This window comes from Pogona vitticeps, chromosome 1 (assembly GCF_051106095.1).
Source record: "Pogona vitticeps strain Pit_001003342236 chromosome 1, PviZW2.1, whole genome shotgun sequence".
Taxonomy (NCBI): Eukaryota; Metazoa; Chordata; class Lepidosauria; order Squamata; family Agamidae; genus Pogona; species Pogona vitticeps.
The window spans coordinates 250,756,198-250,775,392 of NC_135783.1; the positions used below are offsets into that span (position 1 = coordinate 250,756,198).

Genomic DNA, 19,195 nt, shown 5'->3' on the forward strand with positions numbered 1-19,195 from the left:
GAATTTCTCTGGGAGCTATGAACAACCCAGGAGTGCAGGGGAGGGGAGGCCTCAGTTTAACTTTTGCTTGACATTTACAGATTTCTGTCGGTTTCCTGGTTTCCCAAGCATCCCTGTTACTTTTTCCTGTGTTCTCTGCCCATTTTTAACTATGTTCCATGAAAGGCTGCTTGGGGAGGAAAAGTGAGGATGAATAAGGCAAGGAAAGGAAAAAGGAGAGGACGAGGAAGACTAAGATGAAGAATAAAGAAATGTTTGTGGCTCCCAGAGAAATACAAGATGGGCAGGAAGAGGGAAAAGGCAATGGTGGTTGTGCGTACACACACACACACACACACACACACACACACACACACACACACACACACACACACACACACACACACACACACACACACACACACACACACACACACACACACACACACACCCCCCTGGATGGTACTTTCTCAAGATAGCCAACTGTGTTTTCCCATCTTAGTAATATGAAACACTAAGAAGAGACTGGAGTTGATATTTTAGTGTGTGTGTGTGTGCGCGTGTGCGTGTGTGTGTGTGTGTGTGTGTGTGTGTGTGTGTGTGTGTGTGTGTGCAGTTGATTACTGGTTCACTGCTAAATTGCATATTCAGCTTTATAGGAAGCATGGAACTGCCAGAAATTGCCATCTTTAGTACAGTTCTATATTCTATTACTCTGAATTGGAATCAGTATCAAATACATCACCATTTTCCCCTCTCCAAATCGCCCGATTTCATTTAGTTTGGACTATGTTGCACTAAATGTTCAGGTGGCAAATACCTGTAAATGTTAGCTGTCTTGGAAGCTGTTAATAGAGCTGAAAGACAAATTTAAAGTCAGGGTTGGGCAACACACAATCTGGGGGGGCACATGAAGCCCCCACTCTCTATAACTCCCCAGATCCCAGCACTACAACTGCTGCTGGAACCCCCTGTCTGTCTGTCTGTCTGTCTCTGTCTTCCCATAGTGAAAGATGCCCACAGGATTATATACAGCTTTTTCTCTTGCACTAAATACAGCTTATATCATCATTATTTCTGCCCAAACTATAGGTCAACTCTTGTGTATATCAAAATAGGAATGAGGGCACTTCTGCAAGCCTCTAAAACAAGTAGCAGCCCCTTCTTTTAGTGAAAGCTCTTCCTCCCTCCCTCCCTCCCTTCCTTCCATGGTAAAGACTAGAAATGAACTTTCAGTCACTTCTCAGCTTGAAAAAAACACAAAACGGGTTGCAACCTGCAACAGATGCATGGACCCAACAGAGTTGCCCACTCCAAGCCAAGCTATGTTTGAAACAAAACAAATAAATACCTGCTGTGAAAACTCAGATTGTGCCATCTGATTCCTGCTCATAACTTCAGTGCAGGGTGTACATGTATGGGGAAAGTGGTGTCATGACTCTTGGTCTTGTTTCCAACTGGCACATATTTCCTCAGTTGTGCAAACAGAATCTACATGTGTACATATGCTTAAATAAGTTTGGTGCCCTATGTTTTGCAAGGCTCCCAACAGTGTCCACCTAATTTGCATGCACATAGATCCTGGGCACACAACCTTCAGAACACACATACTGATGGTGTGGAACAGGACCTCTTACCTTGGCTCTGTTCCCTGTTTCATCATTCTTTGCACATTCAAACAATCTGGACCGAAGGGGTGAATTCCCTTTCAAGCCTTGAGAATTTTTAGAGGTCCATTAGAGCCCAGTTCTGTTGAGATGGCATTTCCATCAAATGTGAAGTCCCACTTTGAATTTATTAAGGAAATTGTCCTTTCCTTGTATTGAAAAGGCAACATCACCTGCAGCAAATATAATAATATTTTTAAGGCACACAGATCTTGGCATGTAAACAGAGGACAAATTTATGGGAACTGACTGAGCTGATTGGATGAGGTTGTTTTTCCAGAACAGAATTTGTACCTCAGACCTTAACACACAGAGGCAACTATCTTTTGAACATCACATATGACATGCTGTTGACTTCACCTGCAATGCCTAGATAAAGGCCACTCCAATTTCAACTAATTTAATAAGATTTAGGCAGCCTAATCATTGGCAGGATTACAGCCAATACATCTATTCATAAGCCTTGTCTGTAGTTTGATTTATGCCAGCTCTGTGTGTCTGAATCTTGGTTGGCATTTTTTAGATGCTCCATCAAATTCATTTTGGAGCACAAGTATCTAGAAGTATTATTCCTTGTTGGGGGATGATGATGTTATCTTGCATATGATCAGTCAAGAAGGAGAAAAAAAACAATGCAGAAGGTGCTGAAGGGAGGAATATTCTAGGGATGGTGACTCGAGTGACAGGACTCATTGTCAAATCAGACTGAAGTCACGCCAGAGACTTGACTCAGACTTGAATTGTTTTTTTTTTTTAAATGACTCGGACTCGACTAGTGATTTGGAAACCGCCCACTCCTCCTTTTTTTCTGATGAAAAAAGCTTGCTTCTAATAGGGACTCAGACTTGGGACTTCAGACTCGGGGCTTGGTACCAAAGACTTGGACTTGGGACTTGGACCGCAAAAACTTGCCGACATCCTTGGAATATTCATAATGAAGGTAAAGGTAAAGGTTCCCCTTGACAATTTTTGTCCAGTCGTGTTTGACTCTAGGGGGCGGTGCTCATCCCCGTTTCCAAGCCATAGAGCCAGCGTTTTTGTCCGAAGACAATCTTCCGTGGTCACAGTGCGACTTAGACACGGAACGCTGTTACCTTCCCACCGAGGTGGTCCCTATTTATCTACTTGCATTTGCATGCTTTCAAACCGCTAGGTTGGCGGGAGCTGGGACAAGCAACAGGAGCTCACTCCGTCGCGTGGATTCGATCTTACGACTGCTTAGTCTTCTGACCTTGCAGCACAGAGGCTTCTGCCGTTTAGCCCGCAGCGCCACCACGTCCCTCTTAGGAATATTCATTATGAAGGTGTTATTGGCCTGTTGATGTGAGGGCCCAGTTAGTCTATAGAATTTGTTAGCCTTTCACAAACGGGTGAGTTTCTTAAGAATGAAAATACAGTTTATTTTAACAGAAGCTTGCCTCAGTCTGCATTTTTGCAAATTAGCTTGCTTTGGCTTTGGAATCAATCCACATTTTACAAGTTAGCATTTTGTCGTTCCTTAAGCCACCTTTAGGAGATAACACAAGTTCCTTTTGCAGCTCTGGCTTTTGAAAGGCTGTTACCTTTGCAGGATCTGTAGGACTGGAGGGAAATACCCATCTCCTTTAATGTACAATCTGACATTCTGGCCCTAGTTACGATCCCTGTGGCTTAAGTTGCAGGCCTGTCTTTTCTGCCCCCACTCTTTGAATTATGACTTAAATCTCATAGGACTAAGAATCGTGCTTCTGGAAGGCCATTTTTCCTTCTGTTTTCATGGTATTTTTTTTTCTGACTTTGATTTATGTCTGACTCTGGCTCCCTGAGCACCAGGCTCTGCTTCTACTAAGTGGCAGCTTTAGAGGGTTCTTACCATGCTGATTTTGAAGAATAAGGGGGTTTGGACTGAGACTTTCATATATGAAAACCTTTCCAAACCCACAGCCTTTGGTAAAGGAACATGAGGTGGGAGGACGAGCTTCCACTAGAACATTTACACCTGCAGCCTTTGAAATAGCAAAAAAACAAATGTGTGAAGGAACAGCAAGATCATTCAGAACTACTGGACTGTTCCAGGCCAGGCTTTTATCACACAAACCACCCACCTTGCTCATCAAATTTTATGGAAAGTCCAGATATGGTTTCTGTACTTAGACACAAAACAAGCAGCTGGGGGAAAAATTGCAGCAGGAAAGCTGTTAGATTCGCAGCTTGAAGAATGAGGTGGGGAATAGATACATGCTGTGTACGGGAGAAAGGCATTGAAAAGGAAATTTATAAGAGCAGAAACTTTGAAAGGATTATAGTGAACTTGGGTGGTAGGATAGCATTTGAGATGTACCAGTTCTGGCAGCTAAAGTTTGATGATGCAGAAGGAATAAACGTAGAACTTTGTAAGAACTATGAGGCCAAATTCATAATTGAATGATAACTGCATAGTAAGTAAAATCTACCTGCACCTGTGGAGAGGCTGCCATTGATATAAGCCGCAAGCCAGGGGCCCCATATGTGTTGTGTCCAGTTCTTTATTTATCTCTAGTGTGAGTGTCTGGCGGGACAGCAGGACAGTTTGAAAACTTGTTTAAAAAACAACAATAACCTGTCTTCCACTTACAGCTTTCCCATATTTTTCTACTATGCTTCCCCCTGCCCCCATTTTTTTCCAAATTATAGAAACATCTGCCAAAGAGAAAGGCAGAATAGCACTCATTCTCTTGATGGGAATTTGGGAATCCAGAATTAAGATGCGTCCAATGCATGAGTGGGAGCTGACAAAATGAGTGTCTTCCAACATTCTGAATCTTGGAAAACGAAGAATGATCCATCGCTTTTCTTACAAGAACCATTACAACGCCTTTGAGCGCTTAATTTTCTCCAGGGATTTCTTGCTTCTTTGGAGTGTATGTCATTTACCCCCAGATTTTTAAAAGCAATTCCTAGACCTGTCGAAGGAAGGAAGGAAACCTCATACAGAGGCTGTCTAGTACAGTGGTTCCCAACCTTGGGAATCCCAAATGTTCCTGGATGACAACTTCCAGAAACCCTGGTCAGCAGAGCAAGTGGTGAAGACTTGTGAGAGTTTTAGTCCAAGAACATCTGGGGACCCAAGGTTGGGAGCCACTGCTCTAGACAGTCTCTGTATGTGGCTTCCTTCCTTCCTTCCTTCCTTCCTTCCTTCCTTCCTTCCTTCCTTCCTTCCTTCCTTCCTTCCTTCCTTCCTTCCTTCCTTCCTTCCTTCCTTCCTTCCTTCCTTCCTTCCTTCCTTCCTTTAGATTGGGACCTGAGATGGACCATGTCAGTCTGGTCCAGATGGCAGAGGAATAGATAGAAGCCATTATTGGACAGTGACAAAACCCAGGCATCCAGGCTGCTCAGATTTCCTATGCCTCTCATGGTATCCCTCCCGGCAAGCTGTTTAGAAAGGATGCTCAACAGATAATTTTGCTCATGGAACAGACACAGTCTTACCAATTACTAAGACATGGTGGCTGTTCTGCACTTAAAATTAAGCAGACAAACCAAATTTGTTCAAAATTGTCCCTATCCTGAAAGCTCCAGTTCGCAATGTTTTGTTTTTTATATGTTCATATATTCAGAATTACTCAGAGCTTGGTTCAGCAAAATCCTCCCACAGATGGAACGGTTTCTTCCACCAGCAAGATGCTATGCAGCTAGCTTAGGTTTTCCGTGGCTAAACAGTGGAGGATATTTGATTCCCCAGTTCCCCAATCTCCTCCTCCTTTGCAGTTCTTCTGGTCCCAGAAATCTGCTCCAAAAGACCCTCTGAAACAGTAGAGATGTCAGCTACACCAAGCATGAAAATGGGTGAAAATCACGCCCACCTTCCATTTCTCCCCCCGAGAGCAGCCTTCTGAGCACAACTCCATTGGGGACCGCTCCTGCTACATGGCAAATCTCTGGATCCAACCCACTATCTATATGGCCAGAATTCTGTTAATCCACACACTACAATGGTCATGGAAGTTGTGGTAGCTCATCATAGTTGTTTAGTTGTGTCCGACTCTTCGTGACCCCATGGACCAGAGCACGCCAGACCCTCCTGTCTTCCGCCGCCTCCCGGAGTTGGGTCAAATTCATGCTGGTCGCTTCGATGACAATAAATGCTAATAGATGCTAATTCATGAGGTGTTAGTTTTGTGCCTGGTCGCATGAGTGGATGGATGATCAGCCTTTCTTAAATTATTTGTTTAAATCAGGGGTGTCCAACCTTTCACCTTCCCTGGGCCACATTAGAGGATGAAAATTTGGTTTGGGCCACACATAAATTTGGTTTGGGCTGCATGGGGGGTGCACCCCTAGCCATCCTCCGGAGCCCCGCTCCAAGCGCGCTTACTGGCAGCTGCGATCTCAGACAGCAGAGGCTGCCAGCTTCGACTCCGGCAGCTTTATGTGGCCAGGAGGGGTCCACCTATTGACGGGGATGGCACATTGCAGTCACACAGCCCCCCTCTCCCTTCCACTCCTGCTCCTTCCTTCCTTCCCTCTCTCGCCCCCTACCGTTGTGACATGCCCCAGCTGCATTCCGGCCGCAAGCGCCGGCAGTGTAACTTGAAACTTTGGAATTTCTTTAAAAATAAAAAATTGCACTGGGCCGCATCACGAGCTGACCTGGGACGCATGCGGCCCTTGGGCCGCAGGTTGGACAAGCCTGGTTTAAATTAACAGCATTAACAAGGACAATATGAACACTATTTATCAGTCCAAACATTCATATGTTTCTGTACCTTTCCTCCCTCCCCCGCCTTCCTCTCTCTCTCTCTCTCTCTCAATTTTAATATCCCAGTCATGTTCCCACACCTCACTCAGCCTTCATGAATAAGTGGATGATTGGGCACAAAATTGACATTCATTGCTTAGCTTCCTTCTCCTGCTGTGACTTCCAAGATGATTCTACCATGTGTGGGGAAAAACCTGATAGGAATTTGGCCTGTGTAGTAGGCTTATTTGTACGACAAAGACGTTCTAGCTATGTACACAGGTTTTCTTTAACAGGGCAATTAAATAAGAGCCCTTTCTCTAGGAAAGAGAAACCTCCAGCCCCAAAGGCCTAATAGGGCCTGCATCTGACCCACAGCAATCCCTTTGCTAACTTCAGTGATGAGAGAAGAAGTATGTTACCCCTGTGCCCCTGATGTTCCTGTGAGCTGCTGCTGCTTTCAAATCTTCACATTGACAATGGAGGCTTTTAAAGGTGTAACTTCAGCCAAGTGACAATCCTCCATAATGCAAAAATCACTCTTTGTTGCAATGAGGCCTTTAAATGCTTCCACTGGTGTCAGTAGAAGCCTTTTCCAGAGGTGTGTGAAGAGACCAGCTAGATCCAGTCTGGGCAGTCATTTTAGTGAACCTTCTCACTTTGGGATGTAGCTGGACCTCCTGCTGGCATCTAGTGCCAGACATGTTTTCCCTAATCCAGTTTGACTCTTGGGCCAAAAAAGAAAGAAAGAAAGAAGTTCTCTTGCCCTGTTTTTTGTTGGTTTCATACTCTGGAAATCCTATAGGTATGTACATACATACATATATTGTTCATTTTTATGAGACATATTCGGAGAAGAACAACAGAAATATTTGTTTGGCCTGATGTATGGAGCAGCTACAGTGTCTCAGTAATCAGTAAGATCTTGCCTGTTCCACGAGCAACCTATCTTCTGAGTATTCTTTCTAGATAGTTTAGTGAGAGGCATAACAGGAGAAAGACAGCAAATCTGTCCAGCCAGGACATCTGGACTTTGTCACCGTCTAGGAACGAAGGGGCTTCTATCTGATGCTCTGGTGTCTGGACCAGGCTGACATGGTCTGTGTCACAGTACTGTTTAGGATGATTCTCCCCAAGGTATCCTTTCACACTGAGGGCTGCTGGTTGAGTCGCAGAACCCAGCAGGATGAGTGTTCAAGGCTATCCACCCACCACCACCGTTGATGCATTTTGCTCTGGGATTAGCAATGAGCTTCCCATTTTTCACAAAAAGCCTCTCGGAGATTTTGCTAGCAGGGATTCTGAACGCTTGGATTACGCAGGGCCAATCTGTCTGAGACAACTGCCGACTGTACTACTTTCTCATTTTTTTCTACCATGGCTGCCAGATTTAACAGGTCCCAACTGCTGAGGAGAGCCGAAGGCCCTACAACAAGGTAAGATTTCTTCCACACAAAGTCCATGAAACTGGCATAGGATTTACCTGGCTTTGACTGAGGCGCCCTTCCTAATTATCAGTCTATCGGAGCCTATGGTGCATAGAAAGAGTTTATTTTTTTTCCCCTTTCCATGTTGATTTCTGTGTATAGATTTATTAGGATGGGATAATAAACACACTTCCCTGCCCCTGGATAAAACATCCTTGGCAGTTATTGCTAATAGAGGAAGATTTTGGGCAGCCATCCATGTCTTTGTAAAAACAATGATGATTAAAAAATGTATATACTGTACCATATCTCAGTAATTACTTCCAAATTAATTTAGAATATTACCGTATTTTTCGCTCCATAAGACGCACCTTTCCATAAGACGCACGAATTTTTTAGGAGAAGAAAACAGGAAAATATAATCTGTTTTCTTCGCTCCATAAGACGCACAGACTTTCCACCCCCCTGTTTTGTGGGGGAAAAGTGCGTCTTATGGTGCGAAAAATACGGTAAATAATGGTCTATAGAAACATGGGAAATGGCTGTCATATACTGAGCCAACCTATTTGCCCCTCCCTCCCTGTATTGCCTGCTCTGGCTGGTGGCAGCTTCGAAGGGTTTCAGAAAGAGATCTTTTCCATCACCTTCGGCCTGAACATTCAAACTGGAGACACCAGGGACTGAACCTGCTGTGCTCTCTTATGCTGAGGACGTGCTGTACTGCAAGCTTTGGTCCTTCCCGGATGTAAGAAGATAATATAATCAATAAAACACGCTAAATAAATAACCAGAGAAACAGTAGAAGCCATGTTTCAGATTAAAATTCTGTGTTGGGAAAAGCTGAATCTGTGACAAGTCTGAAATTTGAACACCAGGCTACTTTTGCATGACTTCTCCTATTTTGCCGAACTTGTTCTGCGATTGTCCCTACTTTGCATAATAACGAGGGGCAAGAAGCTGGGTGAAGTACTGAAGCCCTGCTCTGGGTAGTAGAAATCCTTTTCAACCCCGCCACCCCAACAACATATTTGTGATTTTTGCAGGCCCTGCCATACACTTGGAAGCTTATTTGTGTTCCTTGGGGCTAGAAACCTACTTAAAACACGCACACACACACACACACACACACACACACACACACACACACACACACACACACACACACACACACACACACACACACACACACACACACACACACACACACACACACACACACACACACACACAGTGAAAGCCAAAATCCTTGCACTGCTAATTCTGTACTTGGGATCCTAGCTTGTGCGTTTTCTGCACTCTTGTAGAATTGCAGGGCACAGAGAGTCCTGTTAGTTCTCCTTGTCAATGTCTGGAGTTCAGTCCAGTGACAGGTGTCATGTTCTCGGTTTCTAGAAAGCAATAAGAGTAGTTTTCATAATACCATCATATTTGCTGAATTCCGAACTGTTGCCCAAACCAGAATATTTTAATTGTTGTAATGGCCAACCTTTGGCTGAGATCATCTGGAATACTTCAGGTAAAGGCAATATGCAGCCCAGGAAGGTGCAGAGTTTAGCCTGTGTTCCTTTTTCCTTACAAGGTTTAAGTAAATATGACATTAGGATTAGCACACTGTGCATTGCCCAACTACAAAAAGGCAATCTAATAAGGCAAAAGCAAGGCAACAGACAAGAAGGTGATAATAATGATGATATCAAGTTATACATTCAATTTACAGTAACATTCTGGGATGAGGAGTTAGGATGCTGCAATAGTATCCCCATGATCCTATAACATTGACTTAAACCTTCAGCCTGCTGTTGCTGCTAATATGGTTGTCCATTTTGGCAAAAAACAACTGGTTCACAGATATTCATTTGCAGCACTACAGAGGATTAGATATCAGGGGGTTAAATTTATATTTAAATTCCCATTCATTCATTTATTCATTCATGTGGACATATGAGAGAAACAGTGTAACCTTTGGAGGCAAATTGCTACAAGTTTAAAAATTAGCATAGATTTTAAGTTGTGTGTGCTGGCTGCGCAAATTGGCAAACAACAGATAATGTCTATATTATCTTGTGGCAATTTGCTGCCAAAATGTATACCATTTGTGTTACGCCTACATAAAATGAAAATAAGATTTTGGCCAATATAACAGCTTAGTAATCAGTTGATCACCTTTTAGAATGCTTAAGAGATGGGTAGAGTTATCTTGGAGGTTGCTCAATTAGGCAGATATGCAGTGCAAGATCACATCCTGGACAGCAGTAAAAAAGTGTTGGAAGAGAAAACTGTCTTGCCATGCAGCTTGCCCTGAACCTCGCAAACTAGCCTTCTAAAAAATTAGAAAATAAAGAGGCTGCAATCTTAAAACAGATTTCCTGAAACATGCACACCCGAGATGTGATGGCATTTACTCCTGAGCAACGATGCACATGATTGCATCACACATCTCTCAAATATATGCATGTTGAACTTCAAGTATTGTCTGTCCAGAACTGAGCAGGCTGAGTACATAAAGCTATATATAATAATAACATAATACATTTATTTATTTAATTTGTATCTTGCTCTCATTAGTGCTGAGGCACTAAAATAAAGAAAAAAAAACATTAAAAGCAACAAGAACAACCCTAAAAACAGATTGCACAGACTAATCATATAAACCTAGAGTGGATAGAGGAAAGGGAGGTGGGGGAAAAGGTGGTCAGCTAGAGTCAATGTGGAAAGCCTCCCTGAAAAGCAATATATTTCATTGTGTCCTAAATGTCAGCAGGGAGGGGACTAGAGGAGCCTCAACTAGGATGATCTTGTGGGTTGGGCAGATGACATTAAGGAAGGATAATCCGACAAGCAACATGGAGGGCTTTGTATGTGAGTGTCAAAACCTTGAACCTGATCCAGGACACAATGGGCAATCAGTGGAGGTGAGCCAGAACTGGAGCGATGTGGTCAAATTTACTCACACCCACCACACATCTGGCTGCCGAATTCTGGACCTGCTGAAGTCTCCGGATCAGGCTTACGGGAAGCCACACGTAGAGAGCACTGCAGTAGTCAATCTGGGATTTGACATCCGGCAACATTTCTAGTAAAAGGAACAAACTCTGTCTCAGGTAATGTGATATGCAAGAATCCTGTGCTTATTAATGATACAACAATAGAATATTTAAATTACTCCTTATTTGAAACTCCTAGTTTTTAATTTTGACTCTACAATTGCACTCAGAACTATATAGCTTTAGTGGGTCTGTTGCAGCGAATGGGCCTTCTTTGGGTGATCTTTGGGGCTTCCATCCAAACTGGGATTTGACTCTCCATCCACCAGTTGCATTTCCTTAACACGACTGCCCGTTCTCTTCCTTGTTCAGTTGGCAGGCTCTTTCTTCTACAGGATCAAGACTCTTCATCCTGTCCTCCTCTTCCCTCAGCGCACACAGGTTTTTCTTAAGCTGAGGACAAGAATTTCTGATTAGGCACAGTCCAACATGTTGGAGAATGTCATGAGCCAAAGACCTGGTTGGAACAAATCTTGCATGGGTGAATGGATCTGATGCCCAATATTGCTGGATTTCACCCACCTCACCCCCCCGACTCTCTTTCATTTGTGCTTCTAAGCACAGAGCTGGCCGAATAACTTTCCCAGACTTAAGTCACTCTTAGAAAAATGTGTTGAGAAGCGGTGGGAAAAGCTTTCAAAAGTTTGACCTTCCCCACTGCTTTTTATTCCTCCCTGTTTTGCTTTTGGGTGGGGACAGTGTGGCGTTAGTTATTCATGAGCAGCAAAGGGGGAGCATCAGATTTGAACACAGCTTCCTGCAAAGTTTAAAAACAGCTTGCGTGGTGTCCTGGACTTCTTTATTAGAGCACTTGGGACTTTTAAACACACACACACACACACACACACACACACATTCTGCTCGTGGTAAAATGCCTCACAACCACCCCAAGAACCCCAGTCCAATCCCAGAGGTGACGTGGCATTCTGGGCTAAAAGAAATGAACGAGACCTGGAAAGGAGGGGTTGCCTGCCTTGGGGTGGCCGTGTTCTTTGTGATGACCATTGGCATTATTTACTGGCAAGTGGTGGATCAGCCCAACAAGAACTGGGTCCTGAGGGGGAGCACCAGTGGGTTTATCTGGGAAAGGAAAGCTCGCTCCCTCATCCTACAGACTCTCAGTGAGGAGAAAACCTTGCTGAAGATCAACCTGGGAAGTTTTCCCAGTGGGGACATGCCTTTCTTAAAGGATCTGTGTTGGCTAAACAAGACTGAATTCTGCTACACCTGGGAGACCATGGCAGACCTGAAGATTTCCCTGGGGTCCAGCCTTTCTGCCACCACAGAGTGCTACAACATCCATTGGATCTCTCTTCGCTGCCAGGTTAAGCTAAAGGTAACCTCTATTTACAACCTCCCTCTATTTCACAAAACTAAGTTGCTTTTGCTGGGCTTTCTGGTAGCATTTACTCTTGCATGATGATGGCATAGTGATGATAGTAATTGCTGTGCTAAACTTCATTCTAGCACTTAATACAGAAAAAAAATGTATCTTGTCTTCCCAGTTTATTCAAATCCTGAGCACACATACTCGTGTAGATAAATAGTGGAATTCTTGACCTTTTTACACCTTCTGAGAATGTCGGGGTATAATGCCGAATATTAAACTGTGTGCTTATGAAATGAAAATGAGAAAGGCACCCTCGTAAATGAGTGAACTAAATCTTAAACTTATACTAGCTGTACTATTGTGATGTTGTTAAGCAGCGAGTAGAAGAAGTATATTTGTAAAAGTAGGTCAAATAAAAACGCATACAATCACAATGGTGTCAGAAAATAAAAAGCTTTGAAAGGCCAATTGCCCCACAACCAAGAGATGGTTGTTGAGATTACTGCCTACAGAAGAGTCTTCGTAGTTTTTATTTTGTGTTTTAAAAGACTTAAGAGCAATTGTGAAAGTCCCTTTTGGGGAGAAAGATGGGATAGAAATACTGTAAACAAACAAACAAACAAACTGTCTGCAATGGAACTAAAATCTAAGAAGTGCCCTTCTCTCAGAATATCCAGAGTAGACGTGGGATAGTCATATTCTGAATACAAATATCCCATGTCTAATTCAAAGTGATAAAGTTTTCTGTTTCCTGAATGCACCATCTTCTTACAATGATATAAGGTCTGCAGTGTTAACCAGATGTACTTTGAAATGCACCAGTGATCCAAATTGAATTTTCTTCTAATTCAATGGTTTGTGATTTAGTACTGAAATATATGTACGTGCTTGAATATTTGTACAAGCACTTCTCCAGACTAGGGGGGGGGGTTAGATTACTTTTTTTTAATTGTCCAACTGACATGTAATAAATTATTACAGAAAACAACATGATACTAAATAAACTTGCTTGGGCATTAAGTTGTATTAATGAGTGATATCAGGATTATCTAAGTATGGAATGTTAATTTTTTTAGCATTGCTAATGGAGAATAGAAAATGAGAGAGGCTGTTCGTTATTTTAATCAAGTGATTTATATAAATATATATTAACTGAAACATAGTTTTTATATTTGAATTAAAGGCATTTTGCGTTGAAGGCAAACATGATTAGAATGTCTGTAATGAAAACTGCTTTTTAAACTAGTGGATGATCAGCCTCACTTATCTGCTTTGCTTTTATCTCTACAGACACTGTTGATGCCTGGTTTGTTGTTATCTATGAATATATTAATCATTTTAAAATTAATCCAAAATCTAGGCAGGCAAGACTTTTCACATGAAAAAAATAAAATTTCCTGTTTAGAAATCATATAACCACATAGAAATGGAACAGATTAGGTAACAGGAAATTCTTTTTAAGTTATTGATGATGCTTCAAGAGAAAGCATCATAATTAATCTGTGTCATTCAGAAAAGGTTTGTGGGGGTTGAGGGTCCAGATCTTTTTACCTTTACTTTGTACCTTTTCCACTTCTCCTGCTAGTTCTTCCATCCTATTTTCTTGACATGGAGAATGTCATTCCAGAGAAAAAGATGGAATATCCACAATGTCTCTTACAGTAACGGTAGCATTAAAACTCTCTTGTCTGGAGCACCCTCAGTTCTAAGCATGGGGATCAAGTGGGGTCAAATCTCTACACCTCAATTAAGCAATCCCGTTTTAGACTAGTGTTTGCCCAAATCTTTTTAGAAGATAAGCAATCATAATCAGAGCTTGAAAGTTTATTGGCGAACAACCGCTCCCAGAATCCCCCAATCAACACAGCCACTGGTGATACTGGTTGGAAAACACTATGTCTTATCATTCAAAAAGGGGGAAAAATTAAAGCTCTGTTCTTGGACATATAGGAGGAAAGAAAGTCTCAAAAAGACCTGGCCATCCTCTAGGTTACCATGAGCCTGTGAAAAACATTATTCTGGGTTAAACATGACTTCTTAGTTGTATTATGATACCAACGAATCCGGCTCACTGCACTGGGAGCAGAAATGCACAGTAGCATTCAGATTTGTATTCTTATGTAGTTGAGCAAGGATTGGTTGAAAGCAAAAAGTCATGGGTGGACCTATACTTGTCCCAAAGCAAAGGAATTGAAATCACAGATCACATACACGCCCATTTAGAACATAGGCACATTGAAGGATCCGTCTTGTACCTTACTGAGTTCGAAAGCAAACACTACAGCACAATCCCATTTGCCATTCCACTCACTGTTCAATACATCACTTGTGCTATGGGAGACCTGAAATGAAAAACAGATTTTGATCAGGTCAGCCGCTATCCATTGTCACATAATCTTTAGTTGTCTAGTCCAGTTGATCTGGTTTTTGTAAGAAGGAGGTTTTATTGGGTGGGCTCAGCCCAAGATAAGCAGACTTGGTTTGTTTGTTTAAGGGAATTAGAGTGGTGGTCAACTCTTGTGTTTCTTGGAGTGGAAATTAAGATACAAAAAAGAGGTATCAATATGTCCATGTTGCAAATGAGGGAGGTTCATCTGTGACATGAATTTCTTACATTTGGACCCATAGCTTCAGCCATACTGTAGTTATTTACTTTAAACTGAACATTTTTTTTTGTTTGGGCGAATTTTTGTGCTTTTTGAAAAATGTAGAAAGAAAAATATCAGTGTTAGGAAATGTTTAGGTTAGAGCAAGAATTTAAAATCCACTGTGATATAACAAAGGAAACAATCAATAGCAACAATACTGTAAACCTTGAGTATACTATAGAAGGTAGACTAGCTTCTCTAAACCAATCTATCTGGATCTCCAATGAAACCATGCTCACTCAGAGAGTAGAGGGAAATTGCTGTGTAAACCTGGCTAGAATCCTGTTGTGCTACAAACTACTGTGTTAACGGCAACCATGCACACAATAGAAAGAAGATGGTGTCGCCTCTTTGTTACACACCCATAGTCTTCAGTTTATGTAACTGGTTGCACAATCAAATGCATGAATGGCACACAGAAGACTGTGAGAAATGGCTATAATAAAAATGTTGCCTCCCCCCACTACATTTTCTGCCATATTCTCTGTTTCCAACTTTGACTATACAATGGGACAAAATTTAGCTACGCAGGACGGATTTCAGTTGTTATGTGTGACTAGTGTAGACCAATTGAATTAATGGCACTTCCTAAGTCAACACTTAGTGTTCCATCAATAATGCATTGTCTCATTAAGTCAACATGCCAGTCCTATTAATTCAAGGAACCTATTATAGCTGGGGCTGAAAATTGTATTTCATCCCCAAAATGTAAAGGATCTGAATGTAAAGGGTCAATACTTGTATTTATTTTTTTCAAATTTTCACACATACCATGTTAAGGCATTTCCACAAAACGCTGGCTTGGGCACTGAGTGGGATGATGAGTTTTCCCTGACCCCATGAGGGCACCTTCCTTTCTGTGGACAACATGCAGCCAACAGCCCTGCAGTGTTGCTGTGTCACTGGCTACAGCTGGGGAATCCATGTGCTCAGTTTGGAGCATTGTGTACGGAGTGAGAGTTCTTTTAACTTTCACTTACTTCTGCAAAAAAGGAGCAGATCTTTTTAGATTTATACATTGTCACTTAACTGAGACCAGTGGTACTCAGAACCTTCCCCAGACATCAGTTGTTCCTTCCTATTTAAAAAAAAGGAAGTTAAAACTTGCCTTCTGAGATGGCCGTCGTTTTCACTCCTCATGTTCCCATTCCTTCTGAGTCAAACTGTGAGATACACGTTTACAAGGATATGATTAAGAGTCTCCCCGCTCATGAGGAGCTTACTGATGTAACTGTACAAAGGAGACAACAGAACTGGGAAAGCTTAGACCTTCAGAAAAATGCCAAATCCCCTTGGAAATGTGTCTGGGCCTTCACACAAGAAGCCTTATGATTGTGCAATCATGTGGGAGGTAAAGCTTGCTGATCTCATTGCTTAGCAGAAGAAAATGCTTTGAAACGGGTCTAGGGCAACCAGGGTATCCGACTCAAAATAACACTCTTGCTATTATTGCTTTCCGAGCAAGGGAAAGGTCAGAACAGAGGGGGAGGCCACTGCCTCTTTATACCCTGTCTTGAAATTACTATTTAAATTTTTAAAAATTTAGTCCTGTATGTATGGATTTAACAAGTGCCATTGGATTAGTTCTGTCACAAGGATGTGTCTACCATCTGAGTCTCTTCCGCCTTATATTCATATCTTGCCTTGTTATCCTACACTTTGTTCAAGCACCCACATGGCTTTCTCTCCCTGCTCATTCCGTTTTATTTACTCAACGATCTTGTGAGAGACGTTGGCTGAAATATAGCGTCTAGTTCAAGGCAACCCAGCTGAGTTGTGTTAGAAATTAAACCCAGATCTCCTGCAGCCGACCCCACGGCCCAAGGCTTTCGAATGCACCATGACTGAATGCTTGTGTCTCTTACAGGAGTTTCCTGGGGTCTAATGACCAGCGCACGAGTCTCCAGCTCAAAACCATTTCATGATCATGAAAACCTCAGCAAAGACAACTTTACTTACCAAGATTTTCTACTGCTGTCTGTAACTTCTGTCTGATAATCACCTTGCATCCACATATTCCATTTATCACTTGGTTGGCAGTCAGCAGCCTGCGGATACAATCAATTGAATCGATCAATTCACAGTGCTCTGTTAAATACATGCCCACGCCACTGCATTCTGCTCTATGAACATTATTTAAAGCTTTCTCACAGCAGGTTAGCTCTGCACCTATTTGTATTAAATAATAAGCATATTGTCCCATAGATTAACCTAAAGCATGGGCTTGGTGCAGATCCAGTTCTATGATCAGTAATTCCTTGAAACTGAACTGATTCCAGCAATTTCAGAGCCACACTCTAACAGTCTGTCATCTGAGGCAAAGTTTTAGTTGCATCTTTCCACAATCTCATGATGTCGGAAATTGTTGTGCTCCTGTATCTGCAAGAACAGACTTTACTCTGCACGTTGCATTGGCCCATGTGACGCAGAGCTTGGAAAGTTTGGATAAGTTACCATTCCTGAAGTTCCCAGAATCCCTTTGCCCGCAAGGACAGCTCTGACAGCCAAGGCTGCTGAAGTGCAGAAAGAAAAAGCAAAGAGCACTGGGTAGCAGCTTTGTCCTTAACGTTGCTGAGAAAGAAGCCTACCTCTTCAGTAGCACTTCCTGGCTGCTAAATTAATTGAGGTTAACTGGTGAATAATCTATGGGTCTGTTGAACACTTCAGGACATGTACTTCCTCCCAAGGTTGCTTTATCCCGTTGTCACTCAATAGAACAAAGCCAAAATACGTACGTATGCATATCCCACAGTGCTCTTTGTTTTTGCGTTACCTGACAATGGCACAGCCTTTCGTTTGCAAGTGTTGTCAGTGAGAGAACCTTTTGGGGGAGATGAATTTATAGAATTGCCATAAGTTACAAATGACTTTGTGGCATATAAGAAAAACAATGGCTGGATTCTGTAACAGCTTGCATTAGAAATGTTTTTCTGTGCCCAGTTAGCAGAAAGAGAATATAGTGCTGGAACTACTAAACTTTAATACTAGAAGTAATAGCATGAGTTGTTATTATTGTTGTGGTTGTTGTGGGTTTTTCAAGCTCTTTGGCCGTGTTCTGAAGGTTGTTCTTCCTGACGTTTCACCAGTCTCTGTGGCCGGCATCTTCAGAGGACTGGAGTAGGAACTCTGTCCATGTTGTTATTGTTGTTGCTTTTTACAAGAATATATACTCCACCATAGAATAATTGTAATGCAGGCCTGAATTTCCCATACCAGCAACAGGCCTCAGGAGCCATATTGAATTAAAGAGGCTTTTCAATGTAGAGAAAACTATTTTCAAGTCAGGGGTTATAGACAACATTGTAATTATCCCCAGAGTTATTTATTGCTGTCTTTTAAATGGCAAGATTAACATTCATTTGGTTGTCCTGAAAGAACAGGCAAACTTTTCATTAAGGGGGAATTAGATCTCTCTCTGGTTAAAACTCATTGAATTCCTCTATCATCACCTTTATTTTTTGAGCCTGTTGTAATTCTTCGCTGCCACATTCCAAGTTCCTAATAAGGCACGTAAGAGATATATGTGAACCTGTCTAGTGATCTTGCATAAAGTCAAAATATTAACATTAACAATATTAGTCTGATGAAACATGGCTATTTATAAAGTGATCAAAAGGTTGCAGTATATAAAGGAATGCATGACTTGGACCTAAAGCATCTATTATATATGCTGCCACAGCAGCTACAATACAGTATAACTAGGGTTGTTAGGTCAGCAACATCCCATTCCCTTGGATTTTAAACTCAAAAGCTCTGGATTAGGAGGTGTGTTCATGTGACAACTTCTTGTTATGTCACAGAAGTAGATCAAGTAAGTGAGCTCTGCAACCAGCTGGTAATGAGTGCCTAAATGTACCTAAGTTATAGAAACGCCTGAAAAACAAAAATCAAGCTTTCCCCTCTTTCAGGGTTGCTTGCCTTGAGATTTGTATCACAAGATGTGGATAAACATAGCAATTTCCTGAACCGTCAGCTGACACTCTGCCACTGACAACCCTTAGGTAAAGCATCTTCTGAAAGTAAACTGAAAAGTAGCTGAAAACAATGCATAAATAAGACATTTTGCATCCTCAGAACAAGATGGTCTTCCCTCCATTCCCCTAGACAAGTTGGTGAGACTGCCAGCTAAAATCTGCATTAGCTTACAACTGCTGGAGAGCTCAGTGGTTTAGGTATCTGACTATGGAACTATGTGATATTGCTTGTGAAAATGCAACAATTACTTGGCTCCAGTACATGCAATAATATTTTAGAGACATTCCCCTGTATCTTTAATATTGAATTACATTATTCATGGCCCAAATTTTACCCTCACGAATTGGTAATACTAGTCTCCTTCTCAATCATGAAAACCAACATTGTTTGTCAAGGGCGTACATGATTTTCTCTAATATTTTGCTTCGC

General features: G+C 42.0%; 1 protein-coding gene and 2 long non-coding RNA genes across 3 annotated transcripts in view; 1 reads left to right on the plus strand and 2 right to left on the minus strand.

Moving 5' to 3' along the window:
- LOC144586038 (uncharacterized) overlaps nucleotides 1-19,195 on the minus strand; it is a 208,650-nt gene that overhangs the window by 38,768 nt on the left and 150,687 nt on the right. The window lies entirely within an intron of this gene.
- LOC144586036 (uncharacterized) lies at nucleotides 10,935-19,122 on the minus strand. The gene is made up of 2 exons (XR_013540735.1): nucleotides 14,399-19,122; nucleotides 10,935-11,206 (listed from the first exon to the last, which is right to left on the minus strand). It is a non-coding gene; the product is annotated as an uncharacterized LOC144586036 (long non-coding RNA).
- The window catches only part of LOC110074193 (SITS-binding protein), a 56,577-nt gene continuing 48,583 nt past the window's right edge, over nucleotides 11,202-19,195 (plus strand). The window contains exon 1 of the mRNA XM_072985576.2: nucleotides 11,202-12,149. Within this exon, the coding sequence (XP_072841677.2) occupies nucleotides 11,685-12,149 (465 nt within the window). The 5' untranslated portion in view covers nucleotides 11,202-11,684. The remainder of the gene's footprint in view (nucleotides 12,150-19,195) is intronic.